The sequence below is a fragment of the Dermacentor albipictus genome, unplaced genomic scaffold (assembly GCF_038994185.2).
Source record: "Dermacentor albipictus isolate Rhodes 1998 colony unplaced genomic scaffold, USDA_Dalb.pri_finalv2 scaffold_22, whole genome shotgun sequence".
Lineage (NCBI taxonomy): Eukaryota > Metazoa > Arthropoda > Arachnida > Ixodida > Ixodidae > Dermacentor > Dermacentor albipictus.
Genome location: NW_027225576.1, coordinates 1,863,516 through 1,887,143, shown reverse-complemented (window position 1 = coordinate 1,887,143; position 23,628 = coordinate 1,863,516). Strand labels below are relative to the sequence as shown.

The 23,628-nt window shown below is 50.6% G+C and overlaps 2 protein-coding genes across 2 annotated transcripts in view; both read left to right on the top strand.

The window, feature by feature from the left end:
- LOC139052373 (uncharacterized) overlaps window positions 1–23,628 on the top strand; it is a 224,955-nt gene that overhangs the window by 184,827 nt on the left and 16,500 nt on the right. The gene's annotated exons all lie outside the window — the stretch shown is intronic.
- On the top strand, window positions 1,696–2,258 carry LOC139052417 (putative nuclease HARBI1). Its single transcript, XM_070529512.1, has 2 exons — window positions 1,696–2,124; window positions 2,217–2,258. The coding sequence occupies exons 1-2, from the start codon at window positions 1,696–1,698 to the stop codon at window positions 2,256–2,258; spliced, it is 471 nt and encodes a 156-aa protein (XP_070385613.1).

Sequence of the window (23,628 nt, the reverse complement as noted above, 5' to 3'; positions counted from 1 at the left end):
CAGCGACCGCTGGAGAGCACGCTTTTTATGTAGCATGGGCGGTGTCTGCGAATGTAGTTGTTGCAACACACCTTCAGAAATTTAGCGGGAAAAATGCCATATAATAGCATTAAAACGAAAAAAAAAGTTTTACGAAAAGCGCTTACTCTGTATACAAGGATCTTATAGTCGCTTTGTATCCTTGCAGGAAGCACGCGCTCATTTACCAGCCGACTAACCATCCCATCGATTTAAACCACCACTAAGATATTCACTGATGCTGTACGTGCGCGTATTACAATAAATCTCACACCACTATACCAATGCAAAACAAGACCGCTCCTTACCTGAAATTCACAAGTCGCCACACCCGCTGCTGTTGGTCCCAGCGCGTGCACAAAGCGCACTCATCACAGCACACGACAGTCGACCATTCTTCTGATGTCCAGCTTTCGTGCGCCAGTGCGAAGTCTAATCGCTGCCGTCGCTAGTCCTCTTGAAGATGAGGCTTCTGGGCAGCTACGCACTTTTTCAATCCAGCTTCCTTTAGGCACCGACGTATAGTTCGGTCGAAGCAGTTATTGACTGTTCGTCGGCAATTTTCCTGGCGGTGAGGAAGGGATTAACAAATGCTGCTGCGGCAACTAGCATACCTTCTTCAGTGGATGTGACCCGTGGACGACCAGAACGCTTCTCATCGGTATGCTGCCCCTCGTCACGGAAGGCCTGAATAATTCCTCTCACTGCAGTCTTTGACCGGCCTGTCAAGCTGCGAATAGTTTGTTGGAGTACTCCTTGCACAGGAAGCCTCGTTATGGCCTGCTGTTGCTCCATCGGGACACGAGGCGCCATCTTAAACGGCCACTACTTGGTTGGAACGACGATAAGAAACTGAAGCAGCGATGAGTTTACGTTCATATACAATAGAAATACAGCCATCACGCTCCTAGTCTTCCTTTTTCTCTCCTCCACCCCTTGCAGTGTCCTCGTAGGTCTGTACGCTTCTCCTTTCCCTCATACTGCAGTGACCTTTAAAGATAAGGCAAGATCTTAACGCAGCGCAGTAATCGCGACTCAGAACAAGCAGCATTGACGGAGTAGGGACGAGCACTTTTTATGTCGCCTGTCATCTAAAGGCATACGGGCGAGAAGCCGGTGCCCGTAAAACATACTCCGCAGCCGACACTATACTCCGTTTCATAGATAGCAGTAATTACTGTGGAAGCTAGGTACGTATTCTGAAACGTTCGCCGCCGCGAAAGTTTCGCCCTGGCCATGCCTCCGCCAACGGCGCGCGCTGAATGGCTGCTTTGGCAAAAATGGAAATTCACTTGCGCCACCTGGCAGTTCTTGTCTACGTCATTTTAACGTCACGGTGTCATTGGGTGCTCCGGACATATATATTGAATAAGCGAACACGTCTTTTGGCGTTCGGTTGCTGGTGGAGTCTAGTACGGGGTAGGTAGGTGGTAGCTTATAGTAGAGTTTTTGATAGCGTGCTGCACGTGTTGTTTCAGGCGATTATTTATTGATATATTGTTGTTGTTAGGGTGTGTTCCCTTGTGCAAGTGACACGTGTGGGTGGCAGTGTTCTTGAGCAGCGCCATGAACAACGCACTGCTCGCGTGGTTCCTCGCGCGACGGCGGGAACAACATACCCGCTCCAGCCGTGACGCCTTCGCCATGAGGGGAGAAGCGTTTCGGCGCCATTTCCGGATGACGAAGAGTGCCGTCCGGCTGCTTTGCAGCGAGCTTGCCCACTTGCTGGAGCCGCTGACCGCGGGGGGCCTGAGAGTTGAGGACGAAGTCCTCTGTACCCTCAGGTTCTTCGCAACTGGCAGCTTCCAGTCGTCGGTCGGCAGTGAGGCGACCATCGACATGTCCCAGCCGTCTGTAAGCCGCTGCATCGCAAAAGTCGCGCGGGCCATTGTTCAGGTTGGGAAGGAGCAAGGATGGGTGGCCTTTCCACGCACCGCCAGCGAGCGAGCTGCAATTAAGCAAGGGTTCTTGCAGCGCGGCAGGCTCGGCGGCGTGATTGGGTGCGTGGATGGCACGTTCATCGCCATCGTCGCCCCGAACCTGCCTCCTGCGCGAAAGGCAACGCATTGGTGCCGGAAGGGCTATTATGCCCTCAATGCAATGGTGGCAAGTTGTAAACGAAATTGCATGTAATGGAACCACAATTAATGGACAGCCATTGGCATCACCGTAACACAACTGTCTGCAATGTGTTTCAGGTGTGTGACTCGGACTTGAGGGTCCTTCACGTTGACCCGTGATTCGCCGGGTCGTGCCACGACGCGCACCTGTGGCGGTACGCGTTGCTTCGCCGGCGCATTGCCAGCGGCCGCATTGCCGTCCAAGACGGCGAGTACTTTCTCGGTGAGTAGTAACGAAGTTGCTCTCAAAAGAAAACTGTACTCGATGCGTGTGTATGATGTCCTATATTGCGCAAGATGCCAGAAATACTATGGCTGCTATCTTTCTATATGCAGGCGGCAGTGCGTACCCTCTAAAACCGTGGCTCTGGACACCTGCGCCCGGCCACCCTGCCCCGCACACACCGGAAGGGCGCTACAACGCCGCGCACACTTCCGCAAGGTCAGCTGTGGAGAGCTACATCGGTGTCATGAAGAGCCGCTGCCGATGTCTGCAGCGGCACCGTGCCTTGCATTACGGCCCCAAAAAGGCAGCTACGATTGTGGCAGCGTGTGCGGCACTGCACAATCTGTGCATTGAGGAAGATGTGCCACATACGGGCCGCGTGTACTCTGAAGGAGGCGACAACGACGGCGACCGTCCGCATGCCTCAAGCAGCTCAGCAACACAGGGTGAAGCACCTCGGGCCAGGCGGGCACTGTATTTGCGCGGGAGTGCAGCACGTGCAAGGCAAATTGCAATACTCTCGATTGATTGCACTTACAGCATGTACAGAGAGTGGTTTGTCATGCACATTGCCTGCAACGCTAGGCTGTAGCAGTTTGCCCAGCAGCAGTGGATTACACATGCAGGCATCGCCACTCCTGGTATGTGCTTCAGAAACGTATGCTGCCCTCCCTTGAGGCTGCCGTACACTAACACTTGTCCTTCTCCACTGATGGTGTCCATAGCTTTATGTTGCCCCTTGATCGAAAAAGAATGAAAAAATAAAGGAGGGGCGAACCCGCACCACCGTTAAGGTATAAAGGGCATAAAACCAAATATAAAATATAAATGAAAAGGGGCCGCCAAGGCAGCCCAAATCAGTTTTAGAGAAAAAGCCAATTGATATAAGAAAAAAAGGCGGAGGCAAGCTTACAATGAGGCCAAGAAGTGGAATGAACAGAGACACTGAGAGAAAAGAGGGGAGCAGTAAAGTGAAACTGCCTCCATGGGTCTGCAAGCTGCGCATGCTCCCAAATCCACTCCGTCCTCAGGGCAACCCAACAATGCCCACACAGTGACGCGCAGTTGGTTTATTGTAGAGAAGAGCCAAAGCATTGGTGCGTCTTCGTGGTCGCCCTCGTGCAGCGTGGTCTTGTCACGCCGAGGCGACTTGAATGGTCCGGAGAAAGGTCATCTCGAGGGAGACGCCAACGGTCTGCTGGCTGGACAGCTGCACAATTGGTATAAGAGTATACAAATGGGGAAAAAAAGGGGAAATGAAAAGGAGAGAAATGGGAATGTAGCATGCGGTTAGGACCATCCTACACGGGGAAGCCCCGCCATAGTTGGCTTATGCAGTGTGGACGGCCACGAACAGTCATGCGAAAGTAATATGAAATGGTGAACCGAGAGGTATCAGAAGGAGGGAATTAGTAGGCATCGGGAAGGAGAGGAGGCACCGGAACAGAAGGAGAAGGAACGCAGAGGGTTACAAGCCGGATTAGTTGCAGGAGCAGGGCGCGGGATCGTGCGGTTTTGATTAGTGCGGGGTACATGTCGGAAGAAAGGGCATCGATATTATGAAGTCGGCGCAACCGCGAAGCAAAAACTACAGTACGCGGGCATGAGGTCAAGTAATGAATGTCATCGACATTAGAGGTACCACACGTGCACCGATCAGAGGCAATAAGGCGGAAACGATGAAGGTAGTATGGAAAGTGGCCGTGCCCGGTGAAGAAATGCGTGAACAGACGAGGCGGGGGGAACCAAGAGGGAATGGCAAAGACACTCCCGACCCAACTATAAAGGCTGGTACCTTTTCCCTCGCGCTGCCAGTACAAGTGCCAATGCTGTAATGAAGCGGCAAATAGTGTCTTTTTGACCGACCGGACTGTGGTGGGGCAGGATCGAAGTAAACCACTGTGCAGCGCCGATGACGCGGCCTCGTCTGCCAGTTCGTTACCTACTACGCCCCGGTGGCCAGGGACGTGAAATAGGCGCACGGCGCGGCCCACGAGTTGGAGCTGGCGCAGCAGTTGCTGAAATTTCCAGACGCGTTCATCCGTATGGTGGAGGCTGGAAATCGCCCTCAAAAGAGGTAGACAGTCCGTATATAGGTGGGCTATGCGAGCCCCACGCACGTTGACTATAAACTGGAGGGCCTCGTCAAAAGCAATGACCTCAGCACTGTATGCGCTAGTGGCATTCTGGATGTTGTACTTGCGCACCGCAAGAAGGCGGCCGCGCGGGTCGAATATCACGTACGCCGCTCCTGCCGCGACTGTCGTGAAGGCGCCGTCCGTGTAGACGTGATACCCCGGCAAGGAGAGTAGGGCTGCCTGGGAGGGTGCCTGCAATGTGTTGGCGCTAGTCTTGTTGCGTTCGAAGCGTAAGTGCATTCGTGCCAGACGCTGCCATGGGTTGACGCTTGTTAATGTGCACTAGAAGTAAGCGTGTCTTCGTGCCACACACTGCCGTGTGCTGACATTAGTCCTTCTGCGCTGGAAGTGTGCGTCGTTTAGTGGCAGTAACTGCCTACCCCCACTGCTCCCTTGTGCCGCCTTCACACTGTGCATTTATATAAGTGGTGTGCGTGGTTTTGTGGCAGCGGCTGCCTCCCCTTGCCGCTCCCATGTGCAGACGCCTGCTGTCGCCTCCTGCCCGAGAAGTGTGCGTCGCTATGTACCAGACGTTCTCACGTGCTGACACTTGCTCCGCCTATGCTGGGTGTGCTTGTGGTTCTGTTGCTTTCTCCCATGTGCAGACACCTGCTGTTGCCTCCTTCTGCCCGAGAAGTGTGCGTCGCTATGTGCCAGACGCTCTCACGTGCTGACACATCCTCCTCCTGTGCTGGGTGTGCTTGTAGTTTCGTTGCTGCCTCCTCTTGCCGCTCCCATGTGCAGACACCTGCCGCCGCCGCCTTCTGCATTACAAGTGTGCGCTGCATTTCGGGTGTTAGTGCCTCCCCTTTCCTGCTCCCTTGTGCTGAGACGTGTGTTTATGCGCTCGAAGTGTGTATGGTTTCCTGTCAAGTGGTGCCTCCTTGCTGCTCCAATGTGCCGACACCTGCTGCCATCTGTTGGGGCAATGGAAGTGTATGTGGTTTTGTGGCAGTTGGCTGCCCCACCTGACATGTGCGAACATTCCTTATTGTAATGGAGGTGTTTGTGTTCGTGGTGATATTTCTGGGCTTTCTTTTAAGGGGGAGCTTCTTGTGCACTGTCTAGGCAACGGCTTGCGCTGCTCAGCATTGCCTTATGCTAGCTGCTGCCTTGTTCAGGAGGTCTTGTGAAATGCAAGGGTCGAAGCTGCAATAATGTGTTCTGGCTGTCGTGCCACTGGTATCTCTGCTACTTCCTGGCTGAATCCTAGCGGCAGCACCAGACGCAGGGTCAGGAAACTGCATTCAGTGGAAATAGGATCAGATCAGTGAGGCAGGTGATGTGAATGTGATTACAGGTCATCTCCACAACCAGTGCACCATCGTTCGTGTGAATCCATTGGCATCATGCAATTTCGCCATTCTCACAGCAGTGCATCCTTGCTGTCATGGATGATGATCTGCCATCGCACCACTAACGCCACACCCTTGTGTGCAGGGTCAGGGAAAGAAAAGTGCATGATTCGTGTGCAGTACATATAGTGTAAACACTATATGTGCTGTGGAAGGTAGAAGTTTGCGATGACATGTGGTGCAGTGAGGCGTACACCACATCTGAAAACAAAACGCTGTTTTCTCGATGCCATCACTTCATGATATTGCACTACCGCAATACCACATCTTTAGATGTCATGCCATCGTTACCGTATCGTGGCAGTTATTGAACCTTCATAACACCACTGCTATCATTAAGTTGTTGTAACATTGCAATAACTTCAGCATCACGTTCCTGTTGTCAGCATTTCCACTCCTGCATAGTCTTGCTCGCACAGGCATTGTAATGGCTCCGTGATGTTACCATTGGCATCTTTTCAATGCCAGCACGGCACTGTCGTCACCTCTCTGCTCCTTTCCTTGAGTTGGCATTGTACATTCACTCTGCTGTCACTTCCATGATGCTTTGCTGACATTGTGACTCGATAGCATGTGTGTAGTCATAACAGTTGAGTTATAACAAGACTGTATCGAGGACGGACTTGATCTATGTGACGCTGAAGCTCACCTTCTGCCGTTGCAATGGTGATCATTCGGGATCCTCTTGTTTCTTTCACTGTGGCTGGCAGCCACCTTTCTTCCTCTCCGAAGTTACGAGTCCGAACAGGAGTGCCCGGGCTCAGCTTGTTTTCTTGATCTGCCTGTGGACAGATAGGGAAGGCTACGAGTGGTGGAAGGCATGCGTCCAACCGAGAACGGATCTGGTATCCCAAAAGTTGTTCAGACGGTGATCGTCCATCATCAAGGGGCGTTCTAAGGTAGCTAAAGAGCAGTTTAGCCAATCGCCCAGACAAGTCACCTGACCTAACCTTCTTGAGGCCATCTTTCAGCGTCCGCATGGCGCGTTCTAGCAAGCCCGTTCGATTGAGGGTGATATGGTGCCGTACGAAAGTGCTTTATGTTATTTCCTGTCACAAACTTCGTGAAAGTCTCTGGCGTGAACTGAGTTCTGTTGTCTGCCGCAATGGTTCTTGTATGCCCAGTCTGCTGAAGATTTCACGCAAGGATGCAACTGTGGATTGTGCTGTGACATGACGCATTGGGCCCCGCAGGGGCGTCTGCGTCAGCAGGCGTTTGGTGCGTTGCGACACCACGTACCCGAGCACACGAGGGTTGGACCCTCCCGCGTGTAGCCGTGCGCGGCTTAGCCGTGTCCGGGGAAAAGGGGATCCTGGGGGTTGAGCCAATGCCGGGTGTTTGGACCTTTACGGCCCCTCGGCGGCGGCAACACACCCCTTTGGCCTCGGCTTCACGGAGACGGCACCCCCGGACTGACCCACCCGGGGGAAATCGGTAGTTGCCTTTTCCTGTCTTTCTCTACCTACAACCTTCGTCTTTTCCTTACTTTCCACCTTTCCTGTCTCCTTCTCATTTCTTTATTACTTCCGACCTTCCTGGCAGCAAGGGTTAACCTTGTGTGAGTAGCCAACCTTGGTTATATCATATTAGGTTATAGCGGCAACGTACAGCTGGCGTTTGCAGGCCCTGTTTTTCAGGCCCTGCAGCGTCCCCTTGTTGGACTCCATGGTGGGTGGCTGGCGCTGCTGCCGAAATTTCACATATATTTATGGATAGCTCTTTTCCTCCATTCCGTGATCGCCCTCAGAAAAGAGGGCGCACCGATGAAGTTTTTCAGTTTTTCGGACGCCAAGTCCACAACTTCCCACGTTTCCACGTAGTTCACTCGGAAAAACCCGGCAAACCAGTGCGCACTATTTCACCGTTCCTTGTATCAAAGACTTTGACTGATGTTTTTGGAGCCGGATATAAGGCGACCAGGATGGCAAGCGGTGATCTCCTCCTTGAGCTCCGCGATAAGAAACAATACGAGCAACTGTCTAAGCTTGTGTCATTTGGGGATAACCAACTAACAGTAACCCCGCACCGTACTATGAACACCACCCGGGGCGTTGTCTCGGACGATGATTTGCTGGAGCTCACTGAGGCTGAGCTCTTGGAGGGCTTCAGTGAACAAAATGTTATAGATGTCAAAAGAATTAAGATAAGACGAGATGGAAAAGAAATCCAAACGAAACACTTGATAATCACCTTCGGTTCGAGTGTCCTGCCCGAGTCAATCGAGGCAGGATACATTAAGCTCCGTGTTAGGCCATACGTGCCAAACCCCCTGAGATGTTTCAAATGCCAACGTTTTGGCCACAGCTCGCAGAGCTGCCGAGGCCGCCAAACGTGTGCAAAATGCAGTGCCCATGAACACACGTCTGAAGCTTGCACGAACTCTTTGCATTGTGTAAACTGTGATGGAGAGCACGCCGCGTACTCGCGGTCGTGCCCATCTTGGAAAAAAGAAAAAGAAATTGTCACGATCAAAGTGAAAGAAAATATATCATTCAAGGAGGCACGTAGGCGGGTGGCATACCTGCCTAAGAACACATTTGCCGAAGTGGCGCGTCAGGGGGCAGCGCCACAACGGCCTCCGGCGGCTGTCCGACCTACACTCAGTGAGGCGGCAGTGACGCCATCCGCCCCCTCGGCGGCTGCAGCTAACGCTGCTACGCCAACACAGCAGACGGGGCCATCGATCCCGAAGGTGGGCGCAGCCGAGGCTGCCCCAACCTCCCCGGCCCCATCCAGCGCTGGCAACAGCCGGCGCAGCCAGACCCATCAGGGAGCCCCATCGACCTCCGGTCTGGTGGGCGCAAGGATCTTGCCTTCCCAGGCAGGACCCTCACAGAAAGCTCGCTCGCAAGAGCATGTGTCCAGCGCCTCCCAAGAGGCAATGGACACTACAACTGTCCTGACGGCGCGCCAAGCGCCTAAGGAGCGGCGAGGCTCCCTCGAACGCTCCAGAAAGGGCAAAACCCCGATTACAGGGCCTCGAAAGAGCTCTGTAATCTAAGACATCTTTCAGTTTCCGTACACACAGCACCAACTTACTTTAAATATGGATACACAAATCATACAGTGGAACGTCAGAGGTCTTCTTGGGAACCTTGATGATGTGCAAGAGCTTATACACAAACACAATCCAAAAGTGCTGTGTCTACAGGAAACACACCTCAAATCACAACACACAAACTTTCTCCGACAGCATGTTACTTTTCGCAAAGATCGCGATGATGCAATCGCATCATCGGGAGGTGTTGCAATTGTAATCCAAAAGAGCATAGCATGTCAACATTTACAGCTACGAACGGCCCTTGAAGCAGTGGCGGTTCGAATTGTTTTGCTAAACAAACTTATCACTATTTGCTCGATTTATATACCTCCACACTACAAACTAAGCAAACATGAATTTCAGTCCTTCATAGATGAATTGCCAGAACCGTACGTTGTACTTGGGGATTTCAATGCGCACAACAGCCTGTGGGGCGACTCTCGTATAGATGCGCGAGGTCGTCTTGTTGAACAGTTCCTCTTCTCTTCTGGTGCATTCCTGCTGAATAAGAAGGCACCCACATATTATTCTCTCGCCAACAGAACATTTTCATCAATTGACCTCAGCCTAGTTTCCCCGTGTATACTGCCTGAACTCGTATGGGAAGTTATGAACAATCCTTACGGAAGCGACCACTTCCCAATCCTGCTTAGAACACCTGAAGTAAAGGAATATCCACCACAGGCTCCTAGGTGGAAAATTGACACTGCCGACTGGGAAAAATTCCGAACTCTATCTTGTATTTCTTGGGATGACATGTCCTCGCTAGGAATTGACGCTGCTGTCGAATATTTTACAGCCTTCGTAATAGATGCCGCATCTATATGTATATCACAAGTAAATGGCCTGTCGTGCAAACCGCGTGTTCCGTGGTGGAATGACGATTGTAGGATCGCACGTAAAAATCAGAACAAAGCGTGGGGGTTGCTACGCGCCTCCCCCACTGCGGAGAATCTTATTAACTTTAAAAAAGTAAAATCCCAAGGCAGGAGAACCCGCCGACAGGCCAGAAGAGAGAGCTGGCAGAACTTTTTAACAGGTATCAACACGTATACAGATGAGGCCAAAGTCTGGAACAGGGTTAGTAGAATAAGAGGGCGACAAACATACTCCCTCCCTTTAGTAAACACACAAGGCGAAACCCTGCAAGACCAGGCAGATTCACTAGGGGAGCACTTTGAGCGTGTGTCAAGCTCAATCATTTATTCCCAGTCCTTTCTTAAGCATAAAGAAATAATAGAACGTCAGCCAATCATACGGAAATCCAGGCAGAATGAACAGTATAACCGGCCTTTCGGTATTGCCGAGTTGAGAGCTGCCTTGAACACATGTAAAAGCACTGCACCGGGACCAGACAGAGTCATGTATGACATGATCAGGCACCTACATACTGACGCACAAGTTACACTTCTTACACTATACAATACTATTTGGGCTTCGGGGTACCTCCCATCCACATGGAAAGAAGCGATTGTGGTTCCTGTCCTAAAGCAGGGAAAAGACCCTTCCTTGGCGGCTAATTACCGTCCGATAGCTCTAACTAATTGTCTGTGTAAGCTTTTTGAAAAAATGATAAATCGCAGACTTATACATTTCCTTGAGCTCAACAATATACTCGATCCTTATCAGTGTGGATTCCGAGAAGGGCGGTCCACAACCGATCATCTTGTGCGCATGGAAGGAAATATCCGCGATGCCTTCATACATAAACAGTTTTTTCTATCGATATTCCTCGATATGGAGAAGGCATATGACACGGCATGGCGTTACGGGATCTTACGAGACCTGTCGGCAATTGGCATCCGTGGAAATATGCTGAACACAATTGAAAGCTATTTGTCAAATCGTACCTTCCGAGTAAAAGTCGGCAATGAACTCTCACGTCCCTTTACGCAAGAAACTGGTGTACCCCAGGGAGGCGTGCTCAGCTGCACTCTCTTTATCGTAAAGATGAACACGCTACGTGCTTCACTACCACCTGCCATTTTTTATTCCGTATACGTAGATGATATACAAATAGGCTTCAAATCCTGCAACCTTACAGTATGCGAAAGACAGGTACAGCAGGGCTTGAACAAGGTTTCCAAGTGGGCAGACGAAAACGGATTTAAGGTCAACCCCCACAAAAGTGCTTGTGTTCTCTTCACAAGAAAGAGAGGCCTGGTCCTAGATCCTTGTGTAGAACTGGGCGGACACCAAATTCCTGTCAGCAAAGAACACAAATTCCTTGGTGTTATTCTTGACTCTAGGCTCACTTTCATTCCTCACATAAAACATGTTAAAGAAAAATGTCTAAAAACAATGAACCTACTTAAAATCCTATCATACACAACATGGGGTAGTGACAGGAAGTGCCTGTTGAATCTTTACAGGAGCCTAGTTCGGTCGCGAATAGACTATGGAGCCGCAGTGTATCACTCTGCCGCCCCGAGCGCGCTAAAGATGTTAGACCCCGTACACCATCTGGGAATCCGTCTGGCCACTGGGGCATTTAGAACAAGCCCTGTTGAAAGTTTGTATGTTGAGTCCGATGAGTGGTCACTCCATTTTCGGAGAACTTACATCAGCTTCAACTATTTTCTGAAAGTGCGCTCTAATAAGGAACATCCGTGTTTCACAACCGTTAACGACTTGACATGTGAAACACTTTTTCATAACAGACCCTCTGTGAGACGTCCTTTCTCACTGCGTGCAAGAGAACTTAGCACGGAAATGGATGTCCCAATTCTCGACCAACGCCTAATGCCTCCAGCTAAGCTAGTACCACCCTGGGAGTGGCAGCTGATAGAATGTGACACATCCTTTGTACAGGTCACTAAACATGCGTCAGAGACACATATCAAAATGCACTTCTTGGAGCTCCAGTACAAGTACTCGTGCACAGAGTTTTATACGGACGCTTCTAAGTCGCATGCCGGGGTGTCCTACGCAGCCATTGGCCCATCCTTCTCGGAATCCGGTGTACTGCACCCTGAAACAAGCATATTTACGGCTGAGGCCTATGCACTACTGTCGGCTATGAAACATATCAGAAAATCAAATGTTCAAAAAACAATTTTATTTACAGACTCCTTAAGCGTGGTAAAAGCCTTGAAGTCACACTGTAAACACAGAAACCCCGTAATTATTGAGCTCTATTCCGTCCTCTGTAGAGCGTATATGTCTAACCAGCATGTCATTATATGCTGGGTGCCTGGACATAGGGGCATCGAGGGTAACGTTCTAGCAGACCAGATGGCCACATCAATTTCATTGCATACAGTCAGTCCTACTGCTTCGGTCCCTGTCACGGACCTGAAGCCTTTCTTAAGAAGGAAACTGCGAAACCACTGGCAACGTAAGTGGGACGTAGAAGTAAATAACAAACTGCACGTGATAAAGCCACAGTTAGGTTCTTGGCCCTCCGTAACAAAATCACGGCGAACAGATGTCCTATTCTGTCGCCTCAGAATAGGACACACATTTGGTACACACAACTTCTTACTCACTGAAAATGATCCTCCAACTTGCGGTAGATGCGGGGAGAGGCTGACCGTCCTCCATGTCCTCCTGGAGTGTCGGAAAGCCGAATCTGACAGAAAGAAACATTTTCCGTTAGCATACCGGCAGCATATTCCCCTTCATCCTGTAATGTTACTCGGCCCAGAACCGCTCTTCGACACTAACGCAGTCCTAAGTTATCTGAAAGATGTTGTGTTGCATGTTGTTAGCCCAACATGTTCGTAGCGTCTCCTCTCTTCAGAGGATGGCGCTGCGATAGTTCTTTCGTGTAGCACGTGCCTCTAGGCCCTTGTGTTTGAAGGGCTCTGGCGAGGCAACAGTGCTCCAGGCATTTTTACCATCTCATATATTTTCTATTCTGCATCATTCTTTCACGATGGATTTTAGTGTTCATAGTATTCGTCATCTGTCATCGCCATAATTTTATAACAAGTTAATTTTACGCACTCTACAGCGAATATTTTTAGGCCACTTTACAGCCAAGTCACATCTTCCATAATACATCGTCAACATTACAACTTGTCATGGCGCTCTTTGGCCAAACCTGGCCCTTGCGCCACAAAAAACCACACATCATGACGCATTGGAATTGCTTTGATCCATTTTGGATGTAAATCTATGGCCTCTCGGATCATGGTCTTATTCACTGGACCAGCATAACCCAAATGGACACGTGACCAATTCTCGTGCGTTAGTGGCCAGTTTACTGGTATTTTTGCCGGTGGCATTGCGTCTGCTTGTATGCATGTAGTACAATACCTACTGATTTTCTCGATAGCTCCGTGGATGCCGGGCCACCACACCACAGTACGGGCCAAGGACTTCATTGCCGACATTCCTTGGTGAGTCTCGTGCAGTAATTGCAGCATGTGACTACGAGCAGCCTCGGGAATCACGACTCTGTGACACCAGTAAATGAGACCTTTATAAACGGTTAGCTCACTTTTTCGTGCAAAGTATGGGTCCGACCGCCGATCGGGTGCTACATACTTCTTTCGCCAACCATGAAGTATGTAGGAATTGACGTTTCCAAGTACTTGACCTTTCTCGGTCAACTGTCTGAATGCTTGTGACGAAAGGGGCGTGTCATCTAGCTGCTGCAGCGAGTGCACGGACTCGTGTAGCTCCTCTGTGTTTCTAGAGGAGGCCGACTGAGTGCGTCTGCATTCAGGTTGTCCGAGCCAGGTTTGTACTCTATCTTGTACTGGTATGCTCCCAGCAGCAAGGACCAATGCTGAATTCTTGCGGCAGCCATGATGGGCTTGGGACGATCTTCGCGAAATAGACCCACCAGCGGCTTAAAACATATGGGCTTGTCAACGTTGCCAGTGCGATGGGACAGTACCGCTCCGATCCCGTTGGCTGACGCATCGCACTCCAAGCGCAGCGGCAGTGAGGGATCGAAGTGAGAGCATTTTGGCCTTGCGTAAAGCGTTTTTTGACTTCTGAACCACTTCCCGTTGTTAACAGCCGCAATTCCAGCGACGTTCTTTGGTTAGCAAATCGTAGAGCGGTGATAGCAGACTGGCCATATTGGGAAGGAACTTGCTGTAATACGTGAGAAGACCCAAGTATGAACGCAGCTCGCTCGTATTCTTGGGTGTTCGCGCCCTCATGACAGCATCCATGTTCTTCTTCAAAGGTTGTAGCCCTCCAGTACTGATCTTGTGGCCATTATACGACACCTCAGGCATCCTGATGGTGCACTTGTCCTTCCTTAGCTTGACGCCGTACTCTCGAAAGTGCTGGAGAACTGCCTTGAGGTTCTTTCTGCTGTTGTTCCCCTTCTCGGCAACCACAACGTCGTCCAAGTACGCCTGGACTCCCGGCAAACAGTCCAGAGCGCTGTCCATTATCGCTGAATGATAGTTGGGGCAGCAGAAACACCAAATGGCAGGCGATTAAAGCAGAATAATCCCCGATGTGTGTGAATGACCGTCAACTTCTTTGACTGCTCATTCAGGGGAACCTGGTTGTAGGCGTCTCGAAGGTTCAATGTGCTGTAAACGTCACCCTCGTGCAGTGCAGCAAAAAGGTCATTCATTACCGGGAGTGGGTACAGCTCCGTCACACAGCTGGCATTTACCGTTAGCTTGTAATCGCCACACAATCGAACTGTTCCGTCTTTCTTCATTAGTGGAACTATCGGCCGCGCCGACTCCGCGTGAGCAACCGGGGACAGCCTGTCCAATCGTTAGAAACCTTTTGTCGCATTGCATATGGAAGTGGCCTGGATTTGATGAACTTTGGAACCGCATCCTCCTTTGTGTATAGATGAGCGGGCGGAACCTTGAACAGACCCAGTTCAGGTGTAATCACGTCCTCGTACTCACACAGGATCGCTTGCAAGCTTAGCCCTTGCTCCTTAATGCTGGACACGCTCAAAACCGCGGCCCCTTCGTTGTTCAGCGCTTGGATGAGATCACGGCCACACAGGCTGGGTCCGGAGACACGAACAACGGTCAGTGACGCCGTAACAGTCGTGCCGCAGAATGAAACTGGGAGCGTTAGCTTCTCGGCTATAGGCAACGGACCCAACTAGCATGACAACTTCAAGCTAGATTTTTCAAGGCGGGGCCAGCTTGTGTGATGTTGGCAGTAGACGTCCAAGGACACCACGCATACGGGTGAGCCGGTGTCAATTTCCATCACGATGTCGGCTCCACCCCAGCAAAAATTGCATCGTACCGGGCTGACGATTCCGTTGTCTGCGGTAGGTTGCGGCTTTAGTGTATACGACTGTGCGGAGAGTTCGGCTTCGGCACTTTCCATTGAGCCGCTGCTAAGCGCCAAGCTCTGGTGCGGTCGCTTTTCCTTAGATCGACACACGGCATAAGTGCCCATTTTTCCTACATTTGAAACATTAGGCATGTTTAAGGGCACAAGTCGCGTCACCGTGCTAGCGGATTCAACACCGATGACAACTTTCAGACGATCCACTCGCCTGACTACAGGTTTTTCCTGCCTGTCGCTGCCGTCGATCGCCCGCTGGTCCAATGTGATGCTCGGGCTCTTCTTTCGGTTCCGTCTGCTTCATAAGCTCAACACCCTGTCGTGCAGCCTCTGTTGCAAGCACGATGTTTTATGGCCCCTGCACGTCACTGCTGCGAATTCCGCACACGATCCTGAACCGCCTGCTGCGAGACGATCCTGTCTCGCAGCAGGCGGTTCAGCATGGTCCCGTATTTGCATTTATCAGCCAGGCGTCCAATCTCCACGATAACCGGCTGAGCTGATTCCTCTTTCCTTTGAATGCGGGTGAAGAACTTGAAGCTTGCGGCTATCTAATTTGGCGACGATGCGTAAAATTCTTCGAGAATAGTAACCGCTTCCGCGTACGTTAACTCGCTCACCTTTCGCGGGGCACAATGCCCACTAAGTACGTCGATAGGCTTCGAGCTCAGTGCCGAGATCAGAAGCGCCCTTTTTTTAGCGTCGTCGACGATGTCGTTACCCGCGAAGTACGACTCGATCTGATGTAGTACGACGACCACTTGTCCTTGGCGTCGTCGAACTGTGGAACTTGGTACGCCATGACAGGAGTGTTCGCCGTCATCAGGGTTCTGGTTCGTTGTTCGTCACCACTGTTATAAATCAACTGTTATGACTGCTACCAGGCGGGAACGGCATCCGGCGGGACGGCCAGGAGGATAACAATGGCCACACAAGAACGGGAACACTGCGCCCGTTTATTCAGTGACAGCCCTTTCTTCAGACGCTCTCAAGCTGCTCCGGCACGTGCGATGATGGCGGTCTCGCGCCACGGCAAACGCGGTTTTCTCTGTCTTCGTTGTGGTTTTCATTTTGCAGCAGTTGTGAACACTGCATTGTCGTCACACGAGTGTGCTTGTTGCAATAATGCAACTGTGATCAGACCATTCTGGTTGCCTTAATGGTGATGTCGTTTCAGTATCTTTGTAAATGCAGCATCGGTGCGCCTTCGGCATGTTTGCATTCGTGGCTGCTAGCCTGTCGCATGTGCGGTAATGTAGCTCTTTAGGCTTTCTGATGTGACGGCAGTGGCAGCGTTCCATCATTACCATTACGTTGGTGTCATGCAGTGAGATTCATAGTGTTGCTGTCATTTTGATGTCTTTCGTGCTTCTCTTTTCGTCACGGCGCCCAGCTACTCGACGACGATGAAAGTGGATGCTAGAGAAAATTAGCCCAACTAGGACATGTCATGTGCACTTGCCAATGCTCGATGGGCGGCAATAGTGTTCCTCGTGAAATGTCGTTGAAAGTGTGATTACGCGTACTTTTTTAAACACGTGAGCATCACATATTTTTCACGGCACTCTACCTCCCGATGCTCCTAAGCCATGAAACCGGCTCTTTAATCCTTGCGCGTTGCAGATGCATGTGCTGTTGTGGGACTTGTTTAGTCATACGCGTAATGTGTGTCATTGACCGATGTGGTCTTGATCAAGCAAGAACAGTCAAGCAGATCCTAAGGGGGCGAGAAGCATTGTGTTCCTACGTGAAGACAAGACAATGGTAATATTGCTTTAGGTATTGCAGTTGTGCAACAATGTTGAAACTGCTCGCAGCATGTGGATAGTGTTACAGCATCGTACTGCAGAATACGAGTATGAAATTAACGCAGCTGTGCGTCCGTATCAGAAATCTGCGCATGAAGGAATTCAACTAAGTAGAATCGCATGTCTTGCCAAGCATACAACACGTGCACTGTAAACAAGGCAAAGTCTTCATTTGCCAATCACTGTTGAGCCTTTTCTCGTATGGAATCTGTTTGCGACAGTTTGACTGGTCGTGAAGGTCCGCTTGCGAAAGCCAACGTGGCTGCATAGCACCATGTCAGTGACAAATATTTTTGAAGCGACCGTAGGAATCGTAGAAGAATCATTACTGCTATCCAGCGCTATGCTGGTGAAGTGCCTTAGCCGCAAAGAGAGAAAGAACTTCCACATAGTCTGCAGCGCCACCATGCCATGGAATGTTCTGGCACTGTAGAAGCTTATTATATTAATTTCAGTACTTCACACCCAGAACGGTGCCAATGACACGCAGAAGTTGACTCATGTTTGCTTTTTTCTACAATGGGGTGTTGAAACAGCTGTTGGGCGTCTTCTGCGGCCCCACAGTTAATACAAGAATGCAAGCGGGTTCTACAGCTTTTGCAATGGTGTTTAAGCTCAACGTAGCTCATTTGGCGAATGGCATAGCGTCATATGATTTCTTTTCATCATCGCCGCATCATTACCAGGGGCCTGTGTAGGCTGCCTTTCTAGCATTGTCATCATACATGACGCATTACGTTGCCCTACAGCTGTTACCGTTGGCAGCACTGAAGGTGCACCAGTGCGCATTGCAAGTTGCACGTGACGCAAGGGAGCACTTTTTCCCAGCAGCACTAAATGGATTCTGCACAATGCAGTAGTTTCATTTGCACAATGCGTGGGGACACACATTCTGCGTTTTTGAGGATGTGAAGGTGAAAATACAGTGTTTGCAATAGAATTTCATGCATCGTTGGCACTACAAACCTGCTCCGTGTGTGCTGCACACCTCCTTCGCACTTGATGAAAACATGAAACTATGCCTTTCCCTCGTTCAGTAAAAGCAGGACAAGCGTTGGCCCCAAGGCGGTTAGGAATGCAACTGTCCACCTATAGAAGCAGCTATCATTACACAACCGTACGCAAGTGGGGGATACTGTAGTGGACATGATGTTGCCCTTGACACATTATGATTGGGGTGGCGTAGGAGTGTGTGCGACACAATGCAATGTGAAGGACACGTAACTAAACGTGTACGTTGCCCTGCTGAGATGCTGACATGGGAACGTAGAGCATGAATCTTTCGCGGTTCTGTAGCCGTTACTTGCACAAACGTGCCACTACACGATATGTGTCTGACATCATGAACGCACAGCACGCATGCGACGTTTTGTAGCAGCTGAGGAAACAGAACCGAGGTGGGATCGAATGCAACAGCATCCAACAGCGTTACATGCATATTTTGCAAAGCGCATAACCATTACACGCTTGCTCGTATCCTATTCCATAATAAGTTTTGAAACACAAACACTGCCAATGCATGTGTTTCCACCGAGTGTTGTATTCAGCAGGTGCGTAGAACATGCGAGGCAGACATTTCCTGGCAAGTGTGTGTGTGAGCCTCCTCGTACATTTGCTAATTGTAGGAGACTGGAAGCTCATTTAAAGATCATTTCGGCACATATCTTGTATGCGACGTTCTTGTATGAACTCCTACAGCACACCATGGGTACAGAAACGTAACTGGAAGAAAGGTGTGCTTGCGGCCCATTGAGGAATTTTTTGTTGTGGGGAGATGCCGTAGCATTTCTGACCACATAATACGAAGAGGAGTATGGCGCACTTTAAGAGCGAGCGCCATGGCCCTGTGAAGGGGATAATGCTTAGTGATGCACTCTCAGAATGGGGCCTTTCGGCTTTCTGAAGATAGGCTAGGCCCCATTGAGGCACGCTTACTTGTCTGTGGCGTAAACGCAAAAGTGAACTGTGCTTCGGATTACGTGCCATATTCTGTGCCATGTGGCAGGAAGCAGTACACAACGATATAATCGGGAGGTATTGATGTGCAGACAAAGAAGCACGCATTGCCCACTCGAAGTACTCATGGCCACCGTCATGTAGTGCGGGATGACCCTTGCAAGTTAAGTTGGACAATTGTGTGAAGCAACAGGGGTCAAACCATTCTGCCACAGCTCCGATAGGGCAATACGTGTGGCATTACAAGCGGACCGCAACTTATACTGCAGACAATCTGCTACACGTATCATACTGTGGTCATCTGAAGTGGTTCACTTGGGAAAATGGTGCAACGTAGAGCAAGGACGCTTGAAAAGAAATGTTTAACTCCGGCTACGCCTCCATGAGAAGTGTTGCAACAAGCTCGATTGCAAGATACAATGATGAAGAAAATAAAGCGCAAGGACAGCTGCAAATGTGGTCCCAGCAAAGAATTTACATGCAATGCACTGTATTATATGTTCCGCTTCACCCAGAAGGAATCATTGCTGCAGTCAGCATGTGCATGGTGAAGCGATACAGTTCGCATAGAGCAAAACTTCCTGTTTTGTGTAACGATGATGCTACATGTATTGCGACATCGTGAGGACCATCGCATTTTGCATCTCCCTTGGCAGCTAACTTAACAACTCTGAGTCGGCAGCGTGATGCACGTGCATATGACATGAAACGACTCAATCAGGTTCACTTTGTGCACCAATTCTCTAACGAGTAAACAAACGGGTACAGTGATAAAAAACGACTTCACGCGATGTATCACACACGTTGTGTGAACGACGCTCCACATGCAGATAACATCGTGTTTTGATTTGTAAGAAATTATGTTTAATAGCGTTCCCACTGTGCAGCACTGCCACTTTGTCAACATGCATCTAACAGTTCTCAGTTTTCATGCGTGACAAGACCTGCCCTGGGTCGTGATCACAATTTTCCAACAGGCACTCCATGTTTCAGACGAATGCGTCGCGCGAACAGATCAACGGTACTTAGCTTGCATGTTTGCAATTTAAGAAGACTCATGAAGTTGCGCGTTGCAGCCGCAGAAAGTGGCCCCCCCACCGAACTGCACATTGCATACCTTTCTGTAGGAGTCCAACATAACGTTGCGGCCGAGCACACATGGTAGCTCATGATCACAGTTCATATCACATCTGAGAACCTCGCAATGCACCATTCATTGTGCTGCAACGTGTTTGGGCCGTGTTCAAGGTCGTATTAACTGATACGTCACACGTGGTGGAGGTTGCTTCTAGGTTCCTGAACGCCTTCTCGCCTGCTCTACGTCCTGGAGCTTCGCTCAGGTAGCCGTTTGTGCCAGCTAATCGCCCTCAAGCCGCAAGACGCTCCATCACACACACAAACATCTACAATCTCGCCTACGTCTGCGGCATGCTCTCCTCGTATCATCTCTGATCCCTTGCACGATCCCCATCTGCTCACTGGCCTTCACGGTGTAGACGTGCAGGATTGGCTTGACAACTACGCCCGGGTAAGTTCACGGAACCGGTGGGGCAAGGCGATTAGGCTACCCCGCATATACTTTTAGCTCAAGGGCGTAGCGAAGGCTTCTTCATTCAACCACAAGATCGACTTCCCCGACTGGAGTACTTTGAAACAGCCCCTGTGAGAAGGTTGGGGAATACTTACAATACACTGTGGGCAATACTTCCGTAATGCTTTATTTCCACAATTGCTCAATGGATTCACCGTCCTCAGCAACGACACATTCAACTGCGCAAAAGGCAACGTGAAGCGGTTAAGGGGCCATTACAAATGTTCGCATTCACGCAACTATGGCAGCCTTCAGCGAGTGTTTCCTCTCGCAATGCCGCCCCAGATGAGCTAGTCGAGTGGATTTAAATGTGGAGAGGTAGGAGGTCTCAAGTTGGGAATGAAAGGGTCATGGAACCATGTCATGTCATCATGTCAGCGAACCATCATGGAACCATCATGTCAGCGAACCACTCCTGTGCAATACAGGCGGTGTGAGCGAGGGCTTAGTGTTGCTGACCGTCGTAACATTTTCTTCTAGAAACAGTCTCTGTCCCCCGCAGGGCCGTTTGCGCAAGCAGGCGTTTGGTGTGTTGCAACACCATGTACCCGAGCACACGAGGGTTGGAACCTCCCGCGTGTAGCCGTGCGCGGCTTAGCCGTGTCTGGGGAAAGGGGGATCCTGGAGGTTGAGCCGATGGTGGGTGTTTGGACCTTTAAGGCCCCCCGGCGGAGGCAACACACCTCTGTGGCCTCTGCTTCACATAGACGGCACCCCCGGACTGACTCACGCGGGGAAAATCTGCAGTAGCCTTTTCCTGTCTCTCTCTTCGCACATGTTCCTCTTTCCCTCTCTCTTTTAATCTTTCCTGACGTCTTTTTCTTCTGATAACTTCCATTATTCCTGGCGGCGAGGGTTAGCCTGGTGTGCTATGACTTACCTTGGTTATAACATATGTGGTTATTGCGACGACGTACAGTTGGCATGGTAGGGCTTGTTTCACCACATACCTTGCCTTGTCCCCTTGTTGGGCTCGGTGGTGAGTGACTGGCATCGTCGCTGACTACTTAACATATTCCATGGGAACTTCCAACCCCTTCTTAACTGATCGTCCCTTTAAAAGGGGGCGCACCGATGCTACATTTCAATTTTCTCGCAAAGCCACTCAGACTTTGCCGAAATTTCACGTTGTTCACAGTGAGAAACCTGGCAAGAAGTCAAGAACGATTTCGCCATTCGTTGTCACGAAGTATCTTACAGAGATCATTGGAGGCGGCTACAAAATCACCAAGCTGGCCAGTGGCGACTTATTGCTCGAATTGAAAGACAAGGCACAACATGACAAGCTAACGAACCTTGTAGAACTTGGAGACATCCCCGTCAGTGTAACAGCACACCGAACCATGAATACGCCCAAAGGCGTAACTTCTGACATTCACTTGATAGACTTGACCGAAGAAGAACTCCTGGAAGGATGGAAGGATGAAAACGTAAGAAGCGTACAAAGAAAAAAGATCAAACGGGACAACAAGGAGCTGCCAACTAAGCACCTGATAGTTACCTTTGGCTCTAGCACATTACCAGAGACATTAAAAAGTGGATATATCAAAATCAGAGTACGACCGTACATCCCCAACCCGCGACGTTGCTTTAAATGCCGGAGGTTTGGCCACGCTTCCCAGAGCTGCGGCTAGCATGTGCGAAATGCGGCATCAACGATCATTCTGCAGATGACTGTAAGGCTGAGCCCCGTTGTAGCAATTCTAATGGTGGCCACCCTGCATATTCTCGATCATGCGAAGTCTTTCAGAGAAGCAAGACAACGCATCTCACCAACATTTGCACAGACCGCATCTTTCGCCGAAGTGGTACACCCGTGAGCAAAAGTATACGGACCGCGGGAGCACGTGCCAAACTGCATCGACGCTCCGTCTACCGACGCGTTGCCTGCTGTCGAGAGGGCCGCTAGAGCAGCGGTGCGCATGCGCGTCCCATCATATCTGCTGGCCTGACATGTAGCTTTGCCTGACGTCGCCGTGGTGCTCGTAGACTAAACGTCCACTGGGCGTCGTTTTCGCTGCTCCGTCGCATCCGGGCCATTGTTTTACGCAGCGGCTGTGATTGGGCTGGCACGCGCGTCCGCCGCGCTTCGCTTTCATTCTTTCGGGGAATTATCGCACGCCGCACTGCCTTCTCTGACGCTTTTAGATGACTCGCACAAAGTGGCTTTCGGCGGCTATTTGTTATCTCGAACTGTTCCAAGGTTTGCTGCCGCAGGTGGAAGCAAGGTTTTGCAATCGGTGTCCACCGTCGCGTTAAGAAGTAGAACTGAGCTGCAGGCGCTACTATGCTCCGCTAGCAGCAGGATGCTAAAAGGAGAAATTAGCGGCACCGTGCTGCCTTTATTTCTTCAAACCCTTCAACAAGGCTTGAACAAGAAATGCACGCAAAGGTGCCACTACAGACAGCAGCGGCAACGCTGACACATGCGCGAGAATATAAAATCAGATGCAGCTGTGCGGTGCACGCTGCCGTGAAGTTCCAATTACGGTTGCCCCCTTGCGAGCAGCGAAAACGACGCCCAGTCGACGTTTCGTCTACAAGTACCACAGCGACGTCCGGCAAAGCTACATGTCAAGCCAGCAGATATGATGATGATGGGACGCGCATGCGCACCGCTGCTCTAGCGGCCCTCTCGACAGCAGGCACCGCGTCGCTAGACGGCGCGGTTTGGCACGCGCTCCCGTGGTCCGTATACTTTTGCTTACGGGTGTACGTCGGGGGGCAGTACCACAACGGCACTTGGCGGACGCCAGCACCACGCGTAGCGAGCGTGAAGCAACGCCACCCGCCCCCATGGTGGGAGCAGCGAAGGCTGCCCTACTTCTCGCGAATTTGACCACAGTAGAGGCCTCTGCTAGTGCTGGCAACAGTCAGCCAAGCTCAGAAGTCAAGAAAAACCCACCAACCACCAGGATGGTGGGCCCCAAGGCCTTGTCTCCCGAGACAAGGCTCTCACGGAAAACACACCGCTCGCAAGAGCGCGTGTCCAGTGCCTCTCAAGAGGCCATGGACACAGCACCCAGTCAGAAGGTGCAGTTGACGCCTAAGGAGCGGCGCGATTTTGCCGATTGCTCCAAAAAAGAGAAAACTCCAATTACAGGGCCCCAAAAGGGCAACCTAAGCTAAACCAAGTTCATTC